Source organism: Magnolia sinica, chromosome 14, assembly GCF_029962835.1.
Source record: "Magnolia sinica isolate HGM2019 chromosome 14, MsV1, whole genome shotgun sequence".
Lineage (NCBI taxonomy): Eukaryota > Viridiplantae > Streptophyta > Magnoliopsida > Magnoliales > Magnoliaceae > Magnolia > Magnolia sinica.
The window spans coordinates 28,857,287-28,879,456 of NC_080586.1; the positions used below are offsets into that span (position 1 = coordinate 28,857,287).

General features: G+C 40.6%; 1 protein-coding gene across 2 annotated transcripts in view; it reads left to right on the forward strand.

The window, feature by feature from the left end:
• The window catches only part of LOC131225624 (bifunctional 3-dehydroquinate dehydratase/shikimate dehydrogenase, chloroplastic), a 49,369-nt gene extending 30,810 nt beyond the window's left edge, over nucleotides 1-18,559 (forward strand). Inside the window, exons 5-12 of one of the 2 annotated variants that reach the window (XM_058221185.1) lie at nucleotides 774-857; nucleotides 1,354-1,700; nucleotides 15,631-15,694; nucleotides 15,855-15,963; nucleotides 16,539-16,685; nucleotides 17,609-17,757; nucleotides 18,139-18,301; nucleotides 18,420-18,559. In XM_058221185.1, the coding sequence (XP_058077168.1) occupies nucleotides 774-857; nucleotides 1,354-1,700; nucleotides 15,631-15,694; nucleotides 15,855-15,963; nucleotides 16,539-16,685; nucleotides 17,609-17,757; nucleotides 18,139-18,301; nucleotides 18,420-18,463 (1,107 nt within the window). In that variant the 3' untranslated portion in view covers nucleotides 18,464-18,559. The remainder of the gene's footprint in view (nucleotides 1-773; nucleotides 858-1,353; nucleotides 1,701-15,630; nucleotides 15,695-15,854; nucleotides 15,964-16,538; nucleotides 16,686-17,608; nucleotides 17,758-18,138; nucleotides 18,302-18,419) is intronic. The other variant, XM_058221186.1, reaches the window with a different exon arrangement.
• The last annotated feature ends 3,611 nt before the right edge of the window (nucleotides 18,560-22,170 follow it).

Here is a 22,170-nt window from a genome sequence, read left to right on the forward strand (position 1 = left end):
GTTACTCAAAATTTATGGACAAAATCTCTCACAGTGCCACGTTATCATGCTTCAGCTTCTGTATCCACTGTTTTCATCGTCTCTCCTTATAAAAAAATTGTTTCAGTGTAGTATTTGACGTCTCCCTTCAAACTTCAGCTTTTAGTTCTATGCCCAAATAGTTATAAAAGTCACATTTGTTTGGCCACACATGCCGTAATCTATCTATTGTTGTATGTACTTGTGGCCTTGGGTGATGAAAAGTCCTCCCTGAGGTCCTTCTCCTCAGAAAATTCTCTTCCTTTCAAGCTTGTGTAGTTGGTTCTTTACTTGCAAGGACTTCAGCTCTTTGAGATTCATTTTAACCTATACTAAATCAGAACAGTTGAAATTGAAGCAATGTCAAGAAAGCCATTGGGGAGGCCTATCCAGAATGGGAGTATAGAAGTGTTAACCAACCTTATTTCAGAATTTGTTTCCATTATTTTTATCTAAACATGCAATATATCTTGACCTAGTTCACTTTGAGGTTAATGTGAACTGTTTCATTAAGTTCAGCTCTCTACCATTTTGTGCATTTTGCCATTGTGGTTAATCTGTATATTCTATTGATTTTTTCCATAGGAAGAAAATATCAGAGGACCTTATGTTTAGATGACCCTTTTCTGTGCTATTTTGACACCGGCCTATCTCATCATGTAGTTGTTTACTATAGATGCTAGATTTATCAAAGATGAGCCTATCCAAGTATCGTTGATTCTCACATACCACTTGTTTATATTTTCCTATGATAGGATATGCAAGTTCATGCCACCACATCTTGCCGGCCATCTACTGATGTGTTCCGACTTGAGGGTGATGCTCCTGTCATTAATAAGGTGGATATCCTTTCTTATTTTGACACCAAAGAAATCAACAAAGTGGGGCATGCCGTTTGGGACCCCTCTTTTATTTTTTGTTCTTTTATTTTTATTTTTAATTATTTTTTAAAAAAATCTTTTCTTTTTGCCCTAATAGATCCTACTGTCAGTAGAAAAATCTTGAACAGCTTATCTTTCACATTACACCATATTATATAGGATATTCTAATTTATGTGGCCTGTTAGAGAAAGGTGTAGGTGGTCGATGTTATAGTTTTTTAGCATAGCTGCATTTGAATTCATGCATTGCATTCCAAATTCCATTAGTTAAGATGCCACTTCTGTAATGCTTTGGGCAAAATGCAATCTTCTCTATTCACGTTTTTTCTTCAAGTTTTTTTGCTAGTGCTTGTGATTCACACATCTTTCTTGACTCTTCTCATGGATAAGACTTTTCTAGAGACTTGACAGCATTTTTTGAGTTCTCTCACAAATGAGTGGATCGGACTTTCAGGTTCCAATTATAGGGTTGGTTATGAGCGAGAGGGGTGTGATTTCACGGTTGCTCTGCCCAAAGTTTGGTGGATATCTTACTTTCTGCACACTCGATGCGGGGAAAGAATCAGCTCCTGGCCAACCAACATTAAAAGATTTAATGAATGTGTACAATATAAGACAGATTGGGCCCGATACAAAAGTTTTTGGAATCATCGGGAAGCCTGTAGGTCATAGCAAGTCACCAATTTTGCATAACGAAGCATTTAGATCGGTTGGTGTCAATGCAGTTTATGTGCCTTTCTTGGTGGATGACTTGGAGAATTTTCTCAACGTCTATTCTTCCCCAGATTTTGCTGGATTCAGGTTTGATTCTGTTTCTAAACATATCTCATTTTCAATGCTCTTATAATGTTAATAAATGATTCAATATAATACATATGTTTAAATCGAGACATACTTAGCACGATTGTTTTGAGTATCCCTGATATTATCGAAACGTCCCCGATATTATCCGGATCTCTAGCTCGGCAATACCGATAACACTGGTAGCGATACCGATGACATTGGTAGTATAAAACGTTTCAGGTGTCAGCGATATATCTCTAAGTATCACCAATATTTTTGATTTTGTAAATTCTAGGTGTTGCTTGTATCGGCAATGTATTAGTGATATTTCAATCACATCAATACCACCAAAAATCTAATTTTTAAAAAAATCTATTTCATTTTTTTTTTTTTTTAATTTTTATGGGCACATGGTTGTATGTAGTGTTCAAATGGTCGACGATAATATTGACAAAATCACAAACTTTAAAAAAAGAAAAAGAAGAAGAAGATGTTCTTTTGTTTTCTTTCCTGTTGTCGACGATTTCTCAGCAAAAAGTCGTGTTGTTGATATTCTAAAATATCGATGGATGTTTGGATGGATAAAATGGGATTGATTGGATGGTTGGACTGATTTCTTATTACAACACATGTTTTTAAGCCCCCATTGAATGGAAACTTATTATGTATGCATTTTTTTAAAAATAATTTTTGGATTCCTTAATACACAATGTGTAATTTTGCATCTCCTAAAATTCCACTATTTTCTGTCTCCCCAATGTTTCACCGCATTTCCGATTATAAGCGACATCGATATTGTTTCCGTATCCTCGGCCAGTAAAACTTGTATTGATACTGTTGGAGCACAAATTGGAGAAAAAAGACAAAGATGAAAGTTGATGTTATTTGGTTGCGCAGTGTGCAACACTAAGATTGACAGAATGTCATTGTGCGACGCGCAACGGAAAATATTGATTGCACAACAGGTCTATGTAATGGTCCATTGCGCGAAGTACAAAAGGACTCACCTTTCAAGATCGTATTGCACTAATTGAGGTGTTCGCACGCGGAATGGAACATATCGAGTTGTAAATCAGAACGAACAAGGCATCGGAATACCTGTCAATGCCCGCTTTATCAAAAAGTATTATCCTTGAAGATCGAAGAAGTTTTTATTATGAAGATTATCAGGATAATCTATCACAATCAAAAGGAGGCAAGACATGCGGAATGATGAAAAAGCCTCAACAGGCAACGCCATGTATTCTTCTCCATATATAAATGAAAAGACAAATTCGCAAGCATATCAGCATATCTCCAACATATCAGCTGTAAAAGAAAGCTCTTTGCATCAACAAGATATTATTGCCAATTGCCGCTTATTATCGCCAAGCTGATACATGACTTCAATCATAAATACTGTCAAATATTTATCATTTACGGCAGCGGAGAGCGCCCATGCGGCCAACCCATGGCGTGTTGTAAAGGCCGTTACGGGGCTGTAAAGGTGGCAACTGTTGCCGTTACGACCGCTGTAATGGTGGCAACTGTTACACGTTACGGGGTCGTAACGGTCATAACAGCCATTATTGGAAAAAAATGACTTGTAATTGCCGTTAACGGCATGTTACGTCCCTTATAAAGCCCATAATAGCCCCATAATGGTCTATTATGGGACAAACACATGGTTTTCATACTTTTTAATCAACACTACGGCGCAGATACAAGTTTTTCAGAGGATTTTTCAATAAATAAAAAAATAAATAAGAGAGACCGTTACGTGGCTGTAACAGCCGTTATGCCCCGTATCATAAAGGTAACAGTGGTGGCCGTTACGGCCACCGTTTTTGTTACGGAACACCTTGGGCCGACCACGCGTAAGCCCTATATTATCAGCAATGGTGATTTATTATTTACGGCAGCGGAGAGTGCCCATGCGGCTAACCACGCATAAGACCTATCATATAGGCAATTCGCCAAGTACTATGCAGGTAGCAGTGAAAAGCCAGTGGCCCTAAAAAGCCTGCGAAGGCAATCACATGCTTAGACCCATGCGGGAAGTGGAGAGTGCCCATGAGGCCAACCACACGTGAGATCAATGTTGTCTGTGTAGCTTCTGACAGTGCCATGAGAGATGGTAAGAGAAAATGCCCTCTTATGAATGGGTTAGGCCTTGCAAGTGAAGAAAAAGCGGGTTACAGTGTGCGCTCTTTGGCTTGTCCATAGATAAGCCAATCATGCATAAGACCCCTCAGATTCCTGGCTTGATTTCAGTAGAAACTCATAGGGAAATGTCCTCTAAATGAGATGCCCCCTCATCGATAGATTGACGGCCTTAGATTTGGTACTCATTAAGGTAGCCTTGTACACCCCGTGAACTCTAAAAAATTATTGCGGCCAACTCTGCATGTAAAACCTACCGAGTTCATTGCCCCGGTAGCTTCACTGGGCCCCTTTAATGGATCGCGGTTTATGAACTCCCCGGCTGCGGTGGTCTAGCGAACTCATAAGAGTTATAGAGACCATTTGCATAAGACCCCCGGCTTTAACTACTCGAGAGCCTAAAAAACTATGATTACTTCAACTACTCGAGAGCTTAAACTGTGTGTGGCGTCTTTTAGAACTAACTAAACTATAAATTAGCTCCGCCCATCAGAATGAATACCACATAGGTGACGTTAACAATAAGTTGTGTTGTTGCCTTATTATATGATGAATCGTATGTCTTATCAAAGTATGATTACAAGTACTGGTGAATCAAAATTTGATGCAAGCATGTGTTCATCCATTTTATGATATTTCTGAAACGTGCTTATCATGATATGATTAGGATCAAAAGTACACTTTGAGAGGAAAACATCAAAAAATAAATAAATAAATAAGTAAAAATTCATTCATAACAAGTTGAATTTTACAATGAGATACATGATTATATAGATCAAGAATGAACAAAATTTTATAAATCCTCCGACATGCCCAAAGCTATCACATATTTTTGCAAGTCTTCCCTCAATTGAACTTGCGCTGTAGCACTCGTCAATTCGGCTTCGAGGATAATCTTAGCTTGATCAGGCGCATCGGCTAACTCTCTCTCCAAAGAAGTGACAGTCTCCTCATCTTTTATCATTTTAGACTTTTCAAGATCGGTGATGCAAATATTAACTTCCATGTCTTCTTTAATCTTACGCACATTCAGTTCCTCTTCCTATTCTCAAACTTCAAGCTGAGTAATTTGTTCTTTTAAGAAGGCTATTTGATTTTTGATAACTATCCTGTTCTGATTAGAAGCCTTTAGCCATTCTTGAAGAGATTTGTATTCGACATTGTAACCCGAGATGACAATCGTGGTCCAAGAGACCTTCTCCTTCAAAGATGCCAATTCTTTTCGACGCTCTAAGACCTCTGGAGCAACAACTACATTACGTGTTGATTCTAGGTTGTTCAACGAATTGTAGAAGTGAGTCAAAGAGTCGTGCAAAGGAAGAATATTCACATGTGCAATCCATGCCGTGTGATCAAGAATAGTTAATGCATTGTTCAAATAAGGCCATTGTTTAGGGTTCTTAAATGCACATATAGTGGTAAAAATGGCATCCTTTAACAACACGAGCATAATGGAAGGCACTTTATCCAGAAACAGTCTGTCTGATATCGTAGCTATTGAGTTAGAGCTTGCTAACCTACTCGAAGAAGGAAGAACTGCAGCCAAAGAAAAAGAAAATGATCAAGTGGCAGTAATGATATGTAAAATGAAAGTAAATAAAAAAATAATTGAGAAGAAATATATACCATCTCTGGGGGCAAGTTGAGGAATAACTGGTGATGAAGAGGCTCCTACTCTTGAAGAGGTAGGAAGGTCTACAGCGGCGGTTGCAATATTGAACGATAATTCTCTAGCCCCAATGCTCGAGTTCAAAGTTTTGGCGTTGCTGTGTCAACAGGATCAGAGGGAAATTCAAGACTCTGAGCAACCGCTTGAAGAGGAGCGGGGTGTGTAGTTGTTGTCCTTTCAACATGGACCTGATCAACAGTGGTCATATCAGCAGCCAGTTGAACATCTGAAGTGTCTTGATCTACCTCTACACTTTGAGGCGAAAACAATGCTTCTGCTGTCGCTTGTACTTCTGGCATAGAAATTCCGGCCTCTCTTGATGTCGAAACTTCTGTGATGACGAGAAGGATTGAAGGACCCTGTTCGGCCATGTCATTGACTTCCATAGGCGAAGGGGAATACAAAGCATTGTAAGATACAAAAATATTCATGCTTGGAGAACAGCAGAGGTCCCCATAATCAAGTTGTTCTTCCTTAATGAGAGTGGTCGCTCAAGCAGCCGGATAGGAGGCATGTTGAACTTCATGTTGGACTTCTGTAATCGGAACATTCTCTTCAATCTCGCCTTCTTCGACGATGTCCACTTATGCATCTTCTTCTTGATTATCATTTAGCAACACATCCCCTTCATCAGTTAAACTTTCAGTAGAAGATGTCTCGCTAGTCTCAGTCTCTGCAAAATAACTGGATGAGCTATCTTCGGAGGCCATTTGCTTACCTTTAGACAAAAGATTGGCTTTGTCAGGAGAAGGCTGAGCATCTTTAAGAGGAGAAGCTTGTTGAGTCTATCCTTGAGGAAATAAGGATCTGGTTTGAGGACGAGTTCTTGGAGAAGGATGAACTGGCTCTGCAACAGGAGATCCCGTGACCATGGTCTGATTCTCTACTTCCTGAGTTGGAGAATATAGAGTTGCAGCAGGTCGTCTCTCTGATCTTTTTATTAGATCCAAGGGAGATCCAAAGGTCATCCATCCTTCTAAAGAATTGGCTGGCTTTGTCTGACAGATGGGCTCTTCTAAGGAAATCTTCCTGCAAACCTGACCAGGAGTTGCAGCTATGATCTCTTTCTATAAAGTAACCAATACCTTGTTCTAGCCTGTGATTTCTCAGTCTTGGAGGAGGAATCCAAACAGGTCGATCCACTGAATAACAGTTATGCACCAAGTAGAATTGATGCGCCCACCATCGCATCCAGGCATACGAGGCTTGTACCCGATGATTGTAGCCAGGAAGGACAAAGCGAGAGTTGAAGTTTCTTGTCAACAACTGCTTCCATATCAAGGCCCGGTTATATGGACCCACTCCGTAACTTCGCATCACACGGGTGACTACTTCCCCCGCCTGTGTTACAGTCTGGTTGTAACCAAACTGTCTTGCGAACCTACTAGGGTAGTAGGGCTTGCCCCAGAAGTTGCTCCCTTCTCGTAAATGAAGACTATAGGATCTGATGCAGATAAAGAAAGTTCTCTCGACCGGCTCCAGATCATTGTTATCTATCGCGCCCCTATCTTCAACTTGATGAGACAGCGAAAACTGAAAGAAATCGATGGATTCCATGCTCTCGATCTTGTCGACAATCCAATCATAGGTCTTCGCCATCTTGCGCTTCTGGTAATGATATAGGGGAGGATGCTCCGAATTGATGTAGGCTTTCTCAGGATCATTGTACGTCCATGGGAAGTATACACCCAGCCAACCAGAAATATAGTGCCAGGGAGCATATGAAGAGGAAGCCCCTATTGTCGGACTTGAGCAGTGCGTCACGACATCTTCGAATGCTTTGTAGAGAGAATAGAAAACGGGAGGAACTAGTGAATATCTTTTACCCTTAGCCATCGCCCCGATAGCTACAAATAAGTTGGTCGGATGACATCCGCCCATTTGGAACTCAGTAGCATCACCAAGCTGAGCCAGGTGGCAAGGAAAGCGGCCAATTCAACGTCAAGACCAGTGTTCGAGTTGTTGGTATCGCTACAAGTTTTGCTGGCCGGAGATAAATATATAATATCGTTATCGCCGATAACCGGAAATGCAGGGGAAAAAAGGGAAATATGGAGAAAATGGTGGAATTTTTTAGTGAAACTTTAGGACATGCCTAAATACACATATTTACATATTCATAAATGAAAAAATTGCAAAAAGAATGCATTAAATTAGAAGTTTCCATTTAATGGGGGCCAAAAGGCATGCGCTATCGTAAGAAATCATTCAAATAGTAACCAAAATGAGTTTATATAATACAAATGCAGTTGGCATACAGTAATTAAGACATGTAAAAGTAAATGAACTCAAAGATGCCAAATCAAGGATGAATCAGATTATCCAATCAGCGTGGTATTTGATACTCTGGCTGTGTATGACACTTGATACCTAGCATTTGAAAATGGTACATGTGGCAAATTCTAATATAATCTAAATCATATTTTCGCTTCATCAAGATCTGTGTGACCTAATCAAGAGGTTGGATGGCCAAAAAAAAAAAAAAAACCATTACAATGGCCCTATGAAGTTTTTAATGATGGGCATTTAATCACCACTATTTCCCTTAGTGTGGTCCACATCCACCTGAGTTGCAGTCATGCAAATCTGTCTCATTTTGAACTCATGCCTTGAAATTATCTATCAAAATAAATGGACGACATTGATAAAATATTTATCATTATGATGGCCCCACATAACATCGACCCATCAATCCACCGATATAAACAAGTGACACGTGCGCACAGTATAAATCAGTACCCTTATCGTACTGAGTCAACTGTGTGGGGCCCATTGTGATTTATGTATTTTATCCACCCCATCCATCCATTTTACAAGATAATTTTAAGGCTTGATCCCGAAGATGAAGCATATCAAATGCTTAAATGGACCACACCACAAAAAACAATGTGAATTGAACATGCCTACCATTGAAAAATCATTAGGGGCCACAAAAGTTTTGGATCCATGTCATTTTTGTATTTTACCTTCATCCATCTTCGTGTTATCTTATGAACAACTTGGATGACAAATAAACACCACCGTGGGCGCCTAGGAAGGTTTCAATGGTAGGAATCATTGTCCCCACTGACTTGCAAGTGTTGTCCACCCTAGCTTAGGATCTGCCTCATTTTTGGGTTAACTACGTAAAATGATCTCGCTATTTGGATGGACCATGTGGATATAACACATACATCATGGTGGGGTCCATAGAACTTGGTGACTTCCACACGCCATTGATGTTCGCACCCGCATACCACGCTAAAAGGAAGCAGATTGCGTACCGAGTAACTCAGTGGGCTGTGTACTGAGTAAACTCTGTGGGGTCCACCGTGATTTATGTATTTTATCCACTCCGTCCATCCATTTTAATATATAATTTTTGGGCTTGAGCCTAAAAATGAAGTATATCCAAACCTCGAGTGGAACACACAATGGGAAACAGTGTGAATTGAACATCTACCATTGAAAATTTCCTGGGGGCCACAAAAGTTTTGGATCAAGCTTGTATTTGTGTTTTCCCGTCATCCATGTCTATGTGATCTTATGAACAGGTTGGATGAGAAATAAACATCACTATGGGCCCAAGAAATGTTTCAACGGTGGAAGTTATTATTCCAACTGTTTCCAATGGTATGGTCCACTTTATCTTTGGGTATGCTTAAATTTTGGTCTCAACCCCTAAAATAAGATGGAAAATGGATGGACGATGTGGATAGACCAGATACATTCACGGTGGGCCTAATAGATTTTACTCAGTACCATAAGAGCGTACTGAGTAACTCAGTACCTAGTCTGATTTCCCATAGGGCTGGTGGTCAATGCTCTATGGGCCCACCATGATATATGTGTTTTATCCATTCCGTTTATTCATTTTTTAAAATTATTTTATGTCTTGATGCCAAAAATGAGAGGGATATAAATCTCAGCTCGATCACACAAAGGAAAACAATAGTTGTTGGATATCCATCATTAAAATCCTCCTAAGGCCCACTATACTGTTTATTTGACATCCAATCTATTGATTAGGTCATACAGGCCCAGATGAAGGGAAAAAACAAAGATCAGCTTGATTCAAAACTTTTATGGCCCCCAAAAGGTTTTTAATGGTCGACGCTCATTCAACACTGTTTCATTTAATGTGGTCCACTGGAGATTGAGATATACCTAATTTTTGGTCTCTTGAGTTAAAATGATATGGAAAAATAGATGGACGGAATGGATGAAACACATACATCATGGTGGGTCCCACAAGCACCGACCATCAGCCATTGGCTGGTAGCAGGGAGAGTAGCCAATCCGTTCCCAAAATGCGGACGCTGACAGGTTGAGTAGCAAGACTCGCTACATGTCACCAAGTTTTATAGACCCCACTATGATGTACGTGTTGTATCCACAACGTCCATTCATTTGGAGATATTATTTTAAGGCATTACGCAGAGAACGAGGCAGATCCAAAGCTTTAGTGGACCCCACCACAGAAAACAGAGGGAAGATTGATGTACACCGTCGAAACCTTCCCAAGGCCCACCATGATGTTTTATCAAAATCCAACCTATTTAAAAGTTAGCAAAGACGTTAAAGAAGGGAAAACACAAATATCAGCTTGATCGAAAACTTTAGTGGCCTTTAGAAGTTTTTAATGGTGGTGTCACTCTCCCCACTGTTTTCTGTGGTGGGGTCCACTGGAGCTTTGGATGTGACTCATTCTCTGGATCTTATGCTAAAATGATCTCTCCAGATGGATGGACGGCGTGGATACAAAATATACATCATGGTGGGCCCACAGAACTTGGTGACGTCACTTTAATAGCAATCTCGCTACTCAACTTGTCAGTAACCAATCCGCGCCTGTAAAAACCCCTGGAAGGAACCCCTCCACCTTCAGTCTCGAATAGAGCTTGCGTTTTCGAAACGGAAGAGGGTTTCGGAAGGGAACCCTCGAAACCCTAAATTTTCGACAGAAAGTCTCTCCAAATCCCTAATCTTCCGCAGATTCTTCGCCGAAATCATCTCTAGGTTTGAAAATTTTGAGTATTCGAAGAAAAAAAGTGGAAAGTAGAGATTGGATGGCACTTATGGCACAACGATCAATCAATTGGCCCACCGCAATTTCCGTTCACCAATCCTCTTCTACGATTGGCCCTCCTCTTCTACAGGTACGGAAATCCGCAAGTTTCCCCATTTTTTCCTTTTTTTTTCTGGATATTTTGCGTATTTACACAACACCCCGGTGTTATCGGTCCTTTTATCGTTGAAAATGGGTTGTTTGTTACAGTTATCCTGCGATTTCTCACTAACAACTGGACTTTTCGCAAAAAATCGATAAAATCACCGAAAAATCGGCAATATTAGGAAGAGAAACGAAAAAAGAGAGTTTCGGTGTCGAAACTCCAGCGATACCGAAATTATCAATGATAATTCGATAATATCGCCAATAATTTAAACACTGGTCAAGACTATGATTTGTTGGACCCCTTATTTTCTGGCGGAAAGATTCCAGGTCTTTAGAATGGCTGCCTGAGAAACTAAGAAGAGAAAAGAATGAATGCGTCAGGAAAATAGAAGACAAAGATATACATATATACCTGAGAGAAAAAGGAAAAAACTGAAAAACATACCGCAGATTTCTCATGAAATGTGCAAGCCATTGGAATGGAGATATCTTTCGAATATCAGAAAATCTAGACATCTCTTGGAATAACTCTATGGTTGTCCCAGAAATCGAAGGTGTCCTCTCGGGATCGAAGTAAGCAAAATTTTCATTTGTGGGGACGAACTCGTCAAGGAAAGATCTTGCGATAGGGAGGCCTGCCATGCGATGAAGATCCTAAAGAGTGATGCTTACTTCACTGATCGGTAAATGAAAGGAATTTGTTGTTGAAGACCAATACTTTAGAAATCCCTTATATATCATCGTATCTTTATGAAGAAGTCTGAAGTCGCTTCAATGGCGGTATACAAATTGATATCAACAAGAGCTCGTGTATACTTATGCAAGATAGCTCTGGCCCACGAATTATAGTATAATCGGTGGCAAAGGAAGCCACATGTCCGGAATTCATCACTTCCCCATAGAGAGTCCTTGTTATAAAAATGCTGTTGGACGGTCTCGAAATAGTGAGTGGGTATAGAGAATGGGGGTTATAGCATGGAATGAGGAATCTCATATATGATATTTCGCCTGTCTGCTACTGAAGCCCCTTTTCTATGAGAAAACCCTCCAAGATCTTCGGCTCTTTAATAACCCAATTTATAGTATAAAGCAGCCGGTTTTGCATCATTTGGTCTGTGGGCTCGCTTTGAATCATGAAAAGATGACGATGGGGATTCATGCGAATGATGACCGTTTTGTCTCTATGAGGATTTTTGAACTTTATCACGTCCTCTTGAAATCTCATGCTATCCCATACATTTTGATTGCATTTCTTAATATGCTCTTTTATTTTCTCCTGTAGGATCTCATCTTTTGCTCTTTCGCTTCTTTTTCTTTGAAAAGGCAAGTGGAGGCGAAGATTCAATGTTGGTGGGACGAGTACTTTGTTGGAGTAATAAAGTCCCTCAATATACATTGATACACCACACTCTGATGGCTTAAGCTTTTAGAGTAAATGATTGTTTGACATGGTACCAGAGAGGAAGGTCCTATGTTTGAATCTCGAGAGCAGCAAATATGCCTCGCTAATATAAAATCAGGTCTGGCCCAGGGACTGGGAAATCAAGCCCAGCCTATTTATGGTGTGAGTGTCACCCCACCCTCGTCAGTATGTTCCCGTGTAGAGTTCCCACCCCGCAGGTGCGGGGGGGTGTTGGAGTAATAAAGTCCATCAATATACATTGATACACCACACTTTGACAGCTTAAGCTTTTAGAGTAAATGATTGTTTGACATACTATCAGTACGAAAGTTGGTTGTAGACTTTAGCCAAACTTCCCAATTAAGTTCACGGACTTCCCTTGGCGGTTTCTCAATCTCTCCCATCACTATCGTATTGCGGATCGGGCTGGCAAGGAGAAGAATGCGATCGGAGAAGTCAACAATTGGAAGGACCGGTTCTTTAAAGAAAAAAGGTTGTTCGTTAGTCATTCGGGCTTTTTTTTAGAATGATCTTCCGTAGGCGGCGGAAGGTTCAAAGATTCGGGACAACGAGGGGTTGTTTGCTCCCTTGGAGAAGAATGTTGTCTCTATAATCGGGCCATTTGAAGATTAAAGGAAAATTTGAAGGAGTCTAGCTACTTGAGAAGAATTCTGCGATGAGCAGAGCTGTTGCACGGAGGGATGATTGCACGCAAAGAGATCGGCTCTGCAAGGAAGAAGTGAGTTTCACTAAGACCCGAGTCCGTTGCGCGGACCCGATAGCGCAATGAGTGTATTGTTGTGCGCAATGGACCATCTGGAGTGATTTTTGAAATGTAGTATTGATCCTTCATATAAAACCAAGAAGAATTAAATGAAGGATCAAGGGGGCATCTCTTGGAGCAGAAATTTGAGAAAAAAGACGAAGATGAAAGTTGATGTTATTTGGTTGTGCGGCTCACAACACTAAGATTGACAGAATGTCATTGCGCGGCATGCAATGGAAAATATTGACCACGCAACAGGTCTATGTAATGGTCCATTGCGCGAAGCACAATAGGACTCACCTTTCAAGATCGTATTGTGCAGATTGTGGTGTTCGAACATGTAGAAGCCTATATATACCCCTCCGATCTCCTCATTTGCATCATTCAAAGACTCTGGGAGCAAGCAGAAGACTGAAAAATTCTTTAGACTCAGCAAGGTACTGAGAGTACCTATTGCGCGGTGCACAACAGGGTTGCCAAGCAACAACATGGACAAGATTCATCCAATGACTGCGCAACACCTCTATTGCGCAGACAATGACTTTTTGGTGGTAGATTACATCTTCCGGCTGCCGTGAAAGCTTTGTTGATTCAAAAGGAGAAAGATTCCTTAAGAGTTGAAAAGATCAATCGAGATAATATCATTTCCGCACAATGACTTCTTTGATCATACGATCATATCGTGATCCGAAATGCTGCCGAAATTGATATTCAAACATATCCAATTCTTGTATTATATGGTTATTCATTTTATTTTGGAATCAAGGGAGATATGAGGATGTAAATGAATTCAGAATTAATAAAATACTTTACGATGATTGTTCTCTTACTCTTTCTTTGTTATTATTGAATAAGATGATCCCCCAAACGAAATATATTCATTTCTTGTCGAAACAGATACTGATACCATTGTTGTCAAATGCAATCGCATATGTGCATACTGTGGATCGAATTGCATATGCCATGATGGCATATGCACTCCTGGCAAGTATGCCATAGCATACTTTTATATGCGACCAATATGCGATCGCATATGCAAGTATGCGATCGCATATTTCCCAATAGCCAGAGTGGAAGCAAATTTTTTTTATTTTATTTTTTATTTTTTTCAATCTAGAGAACTTTTGCCTATAAATAGGCACTCATATCCCCTCCATTTTCACCATTCTTTACTCTAAAGTTCTAAATCTCTTACTCTCTCTCTTACTGTAATCTCTCTACAATTATTTCAAGTATGTTTATTTTTTATATTTTATAAGTTGTGCTTGCTTTTTGTAAATTAAGTTGTAAGTTATAACTTGTAAGTTGTTTCTAGTTATCCATTTATCAATAAAATTTCTTTGTTTGAAGTTTATAATAATTAGTTATCTTTTAATCTAGCTTGATTGTTTTGTTAAAATTTATATAATATAATATAAGTAATTAAATTTATAACTTAATGGAACACTCAAACTATAATGAAATAAGTAAAATAACCCAATCCAATCATGTGTACTAATTAGGCAAGTTTTTCCTATTTTTTAGATTTTTTAGATTTTTTTTTTTTCTTTTAATTTTTTTTTTTTATTATATAAAAAATTGCCATGGCATATGCGATTGTGTGATCGCATATGCGAACAGCATATGCTGATCGCATACAATCGCATATGCGATTTGACAACACTGACTGATACTGATACTTTGAACACTGCTCAACACAAATCCCAAACTTAGAGAATACAGGATCCCAGACCTTGGCTTTGCACAGTATCCTTGGGTTTTCATCCCTGACCTTGGCTTTGCACCATATCCTTGGGTTTTCAATTCCAACAGGTGGGACCCCATGGTTCATTAATCCAAATAATTGGTCTACTGTGTCCTACTGTGATGGGGCATGCTTGAAAAATCTACTTATAGGACAATTGTAAACTTTTGGTTTTTGGCCTACAAATAGAAAGTTGAGAAATACAGCAGCAGTCCACATTCAACCGAAAAGAATTCCCAAGATTGGTGGCTAGGATTTTCCATCTGGGAGATTTTGGGGAAGTGCCCATCCATGGTGAGATGCGGCAGACTGATGATCTGGATTACCAAACCATATGCTCCACTTGTCAGAACTGAAAACCCAATCCTTAAGGGCCTGTTTGGTATGCGGGCTTAGGAGGGATTAAGTGGGATGGAATTGCATTCGGTTTCTTGCGAACTCCATGGGATGTTTGGAGACACGGGAAGGAATGGGATTAGGTGGAATGGAATTGCATTTGGTCCCATGTGGGATTTCTGGTGGATTTTGAAATCCACTACATATGTGGGCCCCACATTGACGCGTGCTTTATCCACGTGGTCCATCCATATACATCCTTTATGCATGACATTTGAGTTGTATATGCATGCAAGTGACTGACATCAGTTATGAATCCGGTCCGTTGATTACAAATCCATCGTCCATCAAACAGGGTTTTGCTTAATATGGTGGTTTTTGCCTGAGGAAGAATCTGATCCTAAACATGGGGATTGGATGGTCAAAATACCATGGTATTTCCAGACATGCAATCATTGTGCAATGGTGTTAATCCCATATAATGCAATTCCATACCATTTAATGCCATGGATCAAACAGGCCCTAAGTTCTACAGTATAATTCCACCCAACACGTATAGCCATGTCATCTCACATCAAGCATGGCTCCTACGAGTGATTTGGATCTGGGTATAATGTCTTCAATATAGCGGTTGCTGAATTTTTACCTGTAAGTATACACATTTTGTAGAAATGGGGAGTCTTCTGGCCTTACATTTTCTTCTTTTCAATTAAACTTGGTGCAATCGGTTGCAGTTGTACAATACCTCACAAGGAGACTGCAGTTAAATGCTGTGATGAGGTTGACCCGATTGCAAAGGTAATTATAATCTCAACACACAAAGGCATTTCCATCGAGCAGTTGACCCTTACTGATGGGCCATTTGAGAGCATTTACTTCATTCATCAAGAAGTTGTGCTTCTTTTCCAAAAGCACCTCTCATTCTAATCTGTTTCTCCTTTTAACAAAATCCTTCCAGGCTATAGGAGCTGTGAATACCATTATTAGGAGGCCAAGTGATGGTAAATTAATTGGTTACAACACCGATTATATAGGCGCTATTTCTGCTATCGAGGACGGAATAAGAGGTTTTCACATCTTAGTTGTTTAGAATTTTGTTTAGTGGTGTATAAATATTACCACTTTGAGCTGTCATGTTGCTAGGTATTATGCAAGCTCAGGCTGAAAGTGTGTACAGTACTGTTTGTGCTCTCAGTCTGTACAGGTGGAGTCCAAGGTTCAGTTCCAAGCATTTGATAATCCCATGGTTCAGTTTCAAGCCATTGATATTACATGCCACGTAATTGATGGCCCATGAACCAAAAATTTCCCTAATAGAAAAGTTCTTAACCCTTCAACAGGTGTCCGACAGAAAATAGACAGTTAAGAAACAAAAGACTGCAAGGATTCACATTTAGCCAAACCAAGAGTCAAATCTTTAGTAGGGTCTCCCAATTTACAGACTCTGGTGCATGGGACATCTAAGGTGAGACTCATCATATCAATGGTTTGAGTCACTGAGTGATGGCCTTGCTACTACAAACTGAGAACCATACATACTGTACAAACATTTGGGCTGGAGCATTGCATGCTACCTTGGTTTGTTAATTGGAATCATTATTAATGGCCAAGATGTTCGTTTTTCAATTTATTACTTCCACAGGTTCAAATAATTCAGGGCCACATGCAGTCAGTTCGCCCCTAGCAGGTAGACTCTTTGTTGTCATTGGAGCTGGTGGTGCTGGTAAGGCACTTGCTTATGGTGCAAAAGAAAAGGGAGCAAGAGTTGTAATTGCCAACCGCACTTATGGTAACACTTTACTTGTACATCCTATTATAGCTGTATCATCGTGAGTAGTTCAAAGCCCATTTGGAAGCACAACCCAGACGGGATTCATTCCGAGAAATGAGTTGAACCTGGGTGCTTTGCATTTGGGGATGCTTGGTGGGAATCCGTTTTTATGCTTTTTACATCCAAAGCCTCAACTGGGATACGAACATGGAACTTTAACGTTCTTGTGCTGAACAGAATTTGGGGCAGAGCACATCATATCGGCTCAAAATATGGAGCTTCCAAAATGCACTTTAAAAATCCAATTTCCATTTTATGACTTCACACATGGTCTTTGTGATATGATGGCATATGGTTGAGAATGGACTTGAAGTTTCTTTCTCAAAACTGGCCACACCTTGCATACCTGTCAGAAGATGCAAAACTCAAGAAGGCCATCTTCCTAATTCATCAGCTTCATTAGAGCCTCATTGGAATTAGTTTGTGATGGTGCAATTTTAAGGAGGAAATATATAATGCTTGACCAAAATAAATGACATTTGTGGTTCAGCCATGTCCGATGCAGGTTGGCCCATCTTTCCGTGTTCCATTTGTACATCTGGTGCCCCAAAAATCTCCCTTCAGAAAATCCTGTCTATATGGTCAATGATATTTTCTTTCTCATTGAATGCGGAACATTGATTAGACTGTCAATTTTGAGGCCACCAAATGAGCATTTAAGCTCATCTGAATGCGTGAGAGTTTTGGACACGGCCCATCTATATTAGGTTGGTTGGATGGTTAGTGGATCACTTAAAGGTGAGCCCAACCGCTGGCGTCGCTAGGTGGAACCAAAAGGTGGTTTGGTCGGTCTAGCATCATATGATACCTCCAATTTAGTATGTTGATTTATCATGTTGGCTATTGTGGATCTTGATTTATCCTTGATTTCTGACTGTTAGAACGAGCTAGAGAGCTTGCCAATATAATTGGAGGAGAAGCTCTCACTCTGGCCGAATTAGATAGCTTCCACCCAGAGAATGGCATGATCCTTGCAAATACAACAGCCATGGGAATGCATCCAAAAGTCGACGAGACACCCATATCTCAGGTTTGCCTCCCTTCCCATTCTGTTCACACTTCTGGCAGAATGCATGCATTTCAGCATCTAGAAATGATAGTCCCCTCCCCAACCCTTCTGCGAAATCTAAGCTGTTCATTTGGTGTGCACCATACACTCACCATGGCCCAAAAATCAGGCTAGTCGTTGTGTGTGTGTGTGTGTGTGTGCAGAAGAAATGAACAGTTAAAACAAGTGACCAGCAGTCCAACTTCAACATACATGTGCAGCCCACCTGATTTCATGACTTGCGTAAGTTCAAGCCACATATATGCACTGTTGGCCTGCCTGGTGCCTGCTGGAGTGGGGATCTTCTGCATTTTGTGCTTCCCTTGTCTACTCTGCAACTGCTAACTAGACATTTCCATGCAGCACGCACTGAGCTCCTATGCTGTGGTTTTCGACGCGGTCTACACCCCGAAAGTGACCAGACTCTTGGGAGAAGCAGAGTCTGCTGGTGCAACCGTAGTGAGCGGATTGGAGATGTTCATAAGGCAGGCAATGGGGCAGTTCGAATTGTTCACGGGTTTGCCAGGTAAGATGGGAAACAACAATCGCTCTCTGCCCGAATTATATATAATTTTCCATCATCTGAGGCCTTTTAACTCATAATGTCATGTAATCTCAATTGGGTTTGTGTTTTGTTGGTGCAGCGCCTGAGAAGCTAATGCGGGAAATTGTGTTGAGAAATGTGTAGCTGAATTGTATGTTTTTAATGTTTCTGCAGTGGATACAAACTGTATTTGCTGATTTTTACTTGAGCCATGTAATTACTATTTAATTTTCCTGCTTTTTTTTTTTCTTTTTTTTTTTTTTTTTTTTTTAATCCTTTCTTTGTTTCTTATTTTTTAAAATAATTTTCAAGAAGAACGTTCAGCCGTTTCAGTTTGCCGTGACTAGATGTGGGCCCATAAATAAATAAGATGGGTGGTTATGATTCTTGCTTATTGTGTTTTTGTAGATGTGGGGGCGTATGATTGGACCAGCCCCATGTGATGGCTGTCCAGTGCGCAAAGTGTGGCCCCATCTATGAAAGCCGGATGTGTACCGATCAAATCTTGCCATGTTAGGATCTTACCATGTTGCGTGAGGCCCCAGCTCATCCAATCCGCTCTCTAAAAAGTGTATTCTTGTGCGGCCTATGCAACCCTAACCTGTTCGATACTACCAAATAGGTTACTTTTTCTACTAACAGCAGTGGATAAGCAACTTATTTGAGATAAGTTTGGTTTAACATCAATTATAAGTTACTTTTTTACTTGAAGTTAATCACTTCAGCTTAATAGGTAGAAATCAAGATAAGCTACTTGAAGCATAAGTAGCTCATCTGAAGTAACTTAACGATCCAAGTACCCCTAAAAGTGAAGCATAATGGCAGGGGCTCGCTACCTGCCACCACTGGGCAAAATTTTGATGATTGGATTCACCCGCAGCGAATTTTGGATATGGTATTTGCACTGGAATTTATTCTCCAGGATTCAATGATGAGGGGCTTTGTTGAGAGCATATCTTGATGTTTTTTGTTGAAGGTTCACTGGTGCATGTGATACCCTACCAATGAAGGAGGTGATGAGCCCTGCTTATGGCGATGAATCTAAACCATCTACTCATTGGGCCAGTTCTAGGGTGTACCGTTACCCAAAAGTCATGCCGTTTGGAAGTGATAACTTGGAGGTGTACACGAGTTGAGTCGAGCCGAGCTTTGCCCAACTCGTGCTCGACTCGGACAGCTTGAGTCTCAGATCATGCTCGGCTCGGCTCGGCCTTCAGGCTTGGAACAGCAGCTCGCGCTCGGCTCGGCCAGCAGCTTGGTCCAGTTCAAGCCGAGTTCGAGCTGAGTTTTCGAGTCGAGTGGTCGTTGGTCGGATTGGTTTGTCTGACCAAACTAGATGTTCGTCCGATTGTATCAGAGCTACTCGGCCAGTGGTCGCTGGTTGGATGGGTTCCGCTACTCAGACGGATGTCACTTGCCGGAAAAAATGGAGAGGGGAGGAGAGGACTTACTTTGGGAGAGGAGGTCGTCCGGATAAACACTGGAAGGAGGAATTTCGTCGGGAGGTGGAGAACGGCAAGAGTATTGGGGGAATAGACGGCCAATTTGGGTGAAAGGGAGGGAGAAATGGGTTAGGGTCGGGTGGCTTGGGCGTTGGATGCTCGCTGGGTTAGGATTAGGCAAAATGAGTTAGGGTCGGGTAAATAAGGGTTTTTTGTTTTATAAAATCCCTTATATATGTACTTAAAACTCGATCCGAATCGAGTCGAGTTGAGTTGACCTCAATACCGAGTCGAGATAGGTCCAACTTGGACTTGACTTGAAATGTTTCGAGCTCTCAAAAAATGGCTTGACTTGGTTCGAACACAGTTTCGATCCGAATCGAGCGAGTTACCGAGCTAACTCTCCTCGAGTAAAGCTCTAGTGATAACCATCTGATGGGGACATCACGTGCACACGCGCACGTACGTCGCCCCTTACGCACGTACACCAGAAGAAGTAGGACCCTACTATTGATTTAGATCGATGATGACGTCCAGGGAGGGCCTTCTATTTAGGAGACGAAGTTTTGATTCAAAAGAGTGGGCCCAACAGTCAAGAAAAGCCCACCATGGGATCTTATGATCGTGACCCACTAGTTGGATTGATTTCATATTTTAAGTTTTGCTTGTTATTATTTAGAACATCATGAACGCTTTAGATTTCTTTGTTTGATTTTTATTTTAGTTTACTTCATCGCCAAGTAATAGGTTGCACACATGGCGCGAGTTTTGGGGTATAGGGTTTTCTTATAAATAGGCACCCCCTTGTAGCTTTTTCGAGGGATGGAAGATTAATAAAAATTTCACGTTTTTTTACTCTCTGAGTTGTGAAGCCTAATTGGGTGCGAAGCCCTCCCTTCATCGAAAGGTTAACTACCGTGGTGCGAAGCCACATCTATCTCAATCCATCCTCATCTTATACCATTCACCCTTCTCATCTTTCATAATCATCTGCGCTACAAATTTGTCCTTTATTGCATCAAATTCCCGATCTTCAACAGATTTCAGAATCTAGCCTTACAGGAAGGCCGAAACTTCGGCGGAGCGTCATGCACAAACCGTGCATCGGATCGAGTTGCAATTTGGAGATTTTGGAGTTTATCCTTGGCCGACGAAGGCTAAGGTAGTATTTTTCTAAATAATGGGCCCCACATACGTGCGGCCGAGATCACACGCACGTGTGTCTGGGACATTATTGTTGTCCACGTGTGCGGTACTTCTCTGGTTCTCTCTCTCATCTCTTTCACTCCGCTTTCATCTAAAATCCATAAACTTAACCCTAAATTACTCAAAAACCCAATTTCATGCCCTTTCTTCATCCTTAAGGTTCCTTCTGAATTGAAATTTGTGCACCTCTTAGATCGGAAAATTATTTTTGTGCATGTGTGGATGATTTTACCCTAATTTGATTCTTGTTTGGTATATAATTTTGATATCCGACCCTAAGCATGTGTACACCTGGATCTGCATAAGATTCCCCTTGATTGAGTGTTTGCGCTTTTATGTGGGATGTGGAAATTTGTGTAATTGTTTTTGAACTAACGTGATCTTAAGTATAAAAATCTTGCACATCATACTTGAATTTCAAGATTAATAAAAATTATGTACTTTCCTACTCCCTGAGTTGTGAAGTCTAATTGGGTGCGAAGTCCTCCCTTCATCAAAGGGTTAACTACTATGATGCGAAGCCACATCTATCCCAATCCGTCACCATCTTATACCATCCACCCTTCTAATCTCTCATAATCATATGTGCTACAAATTTGTCCCTTATTGCATCAAATTCTATCTCTTCAACAGATTTTCAGAATCTGGCCTTACAGGAGGGCTGAAACTTCGACGAAGCACCACACACAAACCATGCATCGGATCGAGCTACAATTTGGAGGTTTTGGAGTCTATCCCTGGTCGACCAAGGCCAAGTGGTTTTTTTCTAAATAGTGGGCCCCACACACGTGCGGCCGAGATCACACTCATGTGCATCTGGGCCATTATTGTTGTCCACGTGTGTGATACTTCTCTGATTCGTCTCTCTTCTCTATTTTACTCCGCTTTCATCTAAAACCCTTAAACATAACCCTAAATTACTCAAAAACCTAATTTTATGCCTTTTCTTCAACCTTAAGGTTCCCCGAATTGAAATTTGTGAACTCCTTAGATCGAAGAATTATTTTTGTGCATGTGTGGATGAATTTACCCTCATTTGATTCTTGTTTGATTTATAATTTTGATTGATCCGACTCAGCATGTGTAGGCCTGGATCCGTATCAAATTCCCCTTGATTGAGTGTTTGTACTTTTATGTGGGATGTGAAAATTTGTGTAATTGTTTTTTAACTCACGTGATCTTAAGCCTGAAAATCCTACACAT